We start from the raw sequence: 4,618 nt of genomic DNA, 5'->3' as shown, positions 1-4,618 counted from the left end.
CGTGTGCACTGTAACTGGACAGGAAGGAGTATTGTGTTCCAGTGAATGACAGTTACATACATACATGAGGCATGTGTGGCCTCGACAACATTAAAGAAAACAAAATGCAGACAGCGAGCCGTGTGCACGTTTTTGAACAGCTGCAAAAAAAAAAAAGCACATTACCGAGAAGCTTTGTGCTTTATGCTGATGGTCGTGACTCGTAACCATGACAGCAGAAAGGCGTCCCTGCATTTATTTAGTGCTATCATATAAGCTTGCAGACACACACACCTACAGTCACACACAGTGGCGGAGAAGCTGCCATGCAAGGCCATGACCTCCTCAACGGGAGCAGTTTGGGTATCAACGTCTCACTCAAGGACACTTCATCATGCAGTAAGGAGACAACAGGCAATCAACCCTGATAGCTGGTGGACCAGCTCCACCTTCTGAGCTACTGTCATTAACACACAAGCAGCAGACTGATTGTGGAGACACACAGTATGGCTGCTGAATGAGCTCTGTAAAAAAAATGTCACATTATATTGGAAGACAATTTTTTCATGCATTGTTTTTGTTTTTTGTTTTTTAGGCATTGTGGGTATTCTCTAACTGCAGAGAAACATTCGTCGTGACATAAGCTGACAGATGGCGCATTGCTTCCTGGGTGGACAGTATACTCTTAAGGTGTTGAATACAAGTATTTTATTTTGAAAGTTCAGTCACTGCTAACCACCTCACTCAGGCAAGCACATATATAGTGGTATCATACCAGCAGGCTGTTTCCTGTCACACGCAAAAGCTCCTTATTTTTAGCCGTGAATGACCTTTCAAAATAAAATGCTGGTATACAGCACCTTTATGGATCCTTTTGTAGCTACATTACTACAGTACTTTGAATAATACTAAAGGACAATATGTACATTTTAAAAAAGGACATTTCACAACCAAGCTACTTTTTACTATGATTTCTACACAGCAAGCATTCTGCTTTAATATAGACTGATGTGCCCCTGAAAAACATTAATAATGTATTTGTTCGTGAATTAATTCTTCCACAGGACAATCACACATACTCTTTGCAACAGTAGTTCTTTTACCCAAACACTGTGGGACAGGAGAGAGAGCCCTGATCTCCTTAAGGTCAAGCCCACATGGAAATGGGTGGTGCGTTATGAAATGCAGCAAACACAGCAGCATGTAGTTAACGGTACCCCTGTGTTAACAGTGTGTGATTTGGGCATTTAAAGCCCCAGTTAGGTGTTTGTTGTCTGGCTGTCTGCATACCAGCCCAGTCTGCACAGCTGTGTGTCTTCATCTCACACAGCTGAGGGGTAGGACTGCTTATGAAAAGGAGGGTCGGATTGGGCTGGTTTGGATTGTGTCATTCTATCAATTCCTTGATTCATTCTGCTTTAAGGTAGCCATTAGAATTATTTCCCATCCCTCTGCTCCTCTCTCTCCTTCTCCCACCCCCCACAGTTCCTCCATTCCCTCGGCCACCCCCAGCATCAGATTGATGGTTTGACCAACCATCCTCGGGCCCTTCATGAAAGCGCAGCCTCAGCGTTTTGCGGATGACGAGGCGCTCCACAATGAAGGATGCGCAGAACCAGGGCACCGCGTACTCAGCCGTGATCAGTCCCTTAAAGTTGTAGCGGAACTCAGAGTAGTCCCAAGGGCAGGCGTTGAATTGGCGCAGCAGCAGCCCCGTACCAAACTCCCACAGGTAGGTCCATAAAGTGTAGATGATGCAGCGCAGCAGCACGGGGCAGCGACCGCGCAGCTTTAGGTACATCTGCTCCACAATGAGGATGCAGGTGCCATAGATGAAGAGCGCCCATACACTGGTCACGCCAGGGAACTTCCAGTTGCAGTTGACCACAAACTCCCAGGCTGCAGTAAACATCACCTCACAGAAGTAACCATGGATGGCGTACAGGTACCAGCGTGACAGCGCTGTCAGAGGAACGGGAGCCTCTGGGGTTTCCGATGTCACCATCCTTCCTCCTCTCGCCTTCACACAGACTTTACTGTAGCAAAAAAACAAAGATCTGAAGGAAAAGGAGAGAAAGAAAGAGGCAGAAAGATGACAAGCAGGCAGCAAGACACTGGTCAGGATACATATTAATTCTAACAATTTTCAAGTTGTACTCTTTAGATTCTATTTATAGTTGGCATTCGTTCTGCTATAGTTATTCAATGTATTAACATCCATTTCTCGTTTTTATTGTTAGTGTCTCTTTCCATCATATCAGAGCTGTACTGACTTTTTGATCATGCAAACGTCAAGGTACGCAGGTTTTTGTGTAGGAAGGAGATAAATCAGTCGACCGGAGCAGCGGAACTATTGAGGAGTGGAGATTTGGATATTAATTAAAACAAGAGCGAAATGTGAAAGTGCAAAATGTTCAGGACAGAAACAGCTGCATAAAACTGATAACACAACTTCAGCTCTGCACAGACAGCATGCTAACACAAAGGTAGCAAAGAAGCATGCAGACTCTGGTCCAGCATCCAGAGCCTGTTCTTCAGTTGGTAACAAGGCAGCGATATCAGGCGTGTGACCTTCATTTCTATCTGCACATATTTTGAAAGTAGAATCGCTTTGAAAACTCTTTAGGCTTGTTTTCAAATTTGCTTTGTTTTTGTCCGTTTTGCGTTTATATTTAAAAACTAAAAAAGATCTTGTGTGTCCTCTTTAGGATAGAGATGTAATGGTGTGTGGGGCTGTAGCCTCAGGTTTATGTTGCTAACTGATAATTATCTGATAATGTATTTCAAGTAATATAATAATCAGTGTAACACATTATTTTCTCCGGCAAGTAATTACATAGTAATTACAGTAATTTGTAATAAACTACAGGGTTTCTTTTTAGTGAAACTCCAACCCTGGGTGTGTTGAAAACTATTCACACATGTGTCTCCTGTACTGTTTGACTTTCTACATTCACACCTATTTTTCATTGCAACTTGACCACAGTGTGGAGGTAAGACAGCAGGGATTATATTGTTTTCCAGTTTCCTTTTCATTTGTTTATGAACTTGTCTGCACTCTTTATGAGTTTGGCCCCCAAAGAAACTCTATCAGTATCTTACTGGAGAGTCTGAAAACAACATACAACAACAAACATACATTACTTTTCCTGATTTTAAATATTACAGTTCCTGCCAACTTCTGAAGTAGTGATGACACAAGTGTAAGCTGTCTGGGGTCTACAGCTATTTGCTGTTATCTTTATTAACAACAGTTTGCCAGGACTGTAATCTTGGATTACAACTTTAATTGTAAATGGTACCAAGCCATAGTTCAATTAAGGACAAGGTGATGAAATAGTGTACTGACATCAGGAAGATTAAATTAGAGACTAGAGGGCTGCAGAGCACTTAAACTCTACGCCCTTCCCTCAGCTGATGCTATTTACTGAGTGACTGCGGGTGTTTCTTATGTAAGGTATAGCTTCATCATCTGACTACCTACATCATGTGCTCTTTTTCTAAATCCTGCAGCTTGACACACACACACAGGCTTTGGTATCAGGTATCAGAAGGCCCACGCAGGGCTAGATCCTTCCTCTATTTAAACACTGCACGTCCAATAAAAAAACACACAAAAGGAAAACAGCTCCATACTGGCAGGTTCAAGGACTACATAGTTTATAAGACCACTGTGTGTATATATCATCTGCTATACAATGTTTCCAGAGGAAACTGTGTCATAGTGGCAGTTATTATACAATAGCTCATAACCGGTCTGTTAAATACAAGCTCTGACAGAGGTTAGGAGTACAAAAGCTGGTTTGAAGAACAAAAGCTGATTTTTGGGGCTATTTATTCCTTCAAAGGTTTGCTGGGGCCCAGAGTGAGTCCCTGGGGATTAACACATTTCTCCCAAACAAGAAACAAGGGTTTCATGTGAGGAACTGGGCCACAGCGATGGACCAACTGACCTCCCTAAACCCTTTATACCATCTTTTTGTGGCTCCCTGGGAAATACTCTCCTTCTCATCCCTTCCAGCATGACTGGGTCAGCCAATAGTTGTCAAATATTGTGAGCACAAGCTTTAGCCTTTTGCAAGAACTGGTTCCCGTTAAAGGGTTTACTGCATCAGAACAGCTCCTTGTGACCTTTATGAAAATAATCAAGTAAATTTCCCTTTAGCGCCTGAAAGATAAGGACATTAATGAAATCTTAGCACTTATCCTTAAAGTGGAAAAAACACTGAAGATTCAACACATTCTCACGTTCAGGGTTCTGAAATGACACTGACCTATCGAACATGTAGCGAGTGAATGGTGCTGATGGGTATATGTTATTTGGATGGAGCCAGGCTAGCAGGTTCCACTTCTTTCCACTCTTTGTGCTGAGTATGCTGACTTGATTCAAGCTTAAGCCGTATAGCGGGGTGGGCAACTCCAGGCCTCGAGGGCTGGTGTCCTGCAGGTTTTAGATGTGTCCTTGATCCAACACAGCTGATTCAAACGGCTAAATGACCTCCTCATCATGTCCTGAAGTTCTCTAGAGGCCTGGTAAGGAACTGATCATGTGATTCAGATGTGCTGACCCAAGGTGATATCTAAAACCTGCAGTACACCGGCACTCGAGGCCTGGAGTTGCCCACCTCTGCCATATAGT

At 43.1% G+C, this 4,618-nt stretch overlaps 1 protein-coding gene across 1 annotated transcript; it reads right to left on the bottom strand.

Moving 5' to 3' along the window:
• Positions 1-1,387: 1,387 nt before the first annotated feature.
• tmem229b (transmembrane protein 229B) lies at positions 1,388-1,984 on the bottom strand. Its single transcript, XM_085343468.1, has one exon. It carries the CDS (start codon positions 1,982-1,984, stop codon positions 1,388-1,390), a length of 597 nt encoding a protein of 198 aa, XP_085199594.1.
• Positions 1,985-4,618: the final 2,634 nt, after the last annotated feature.

Source organism: Diplotaxodon limnothrissa, linkage group LG19 (assembly GCF_057381915.1).
Source record: "Diplotaxodon limnothrissa isolate DT_005_m linkage group LG19, D_limnothrissa_male_GT1.1, whole genome shotgun sequence".
Lineage (NCBI taxonomy): Eukaryota > Metazoa > Chordata > Actinopteri > Cichliformes > Cichlidae > Diplotaxodon > Diplotaxodon limnothrissa.
The sequence above is the reverse complement of the archived record's forward strand: the minus strand, read 5'-3'. Positions and strand labels throughout refer to the sequence as shown.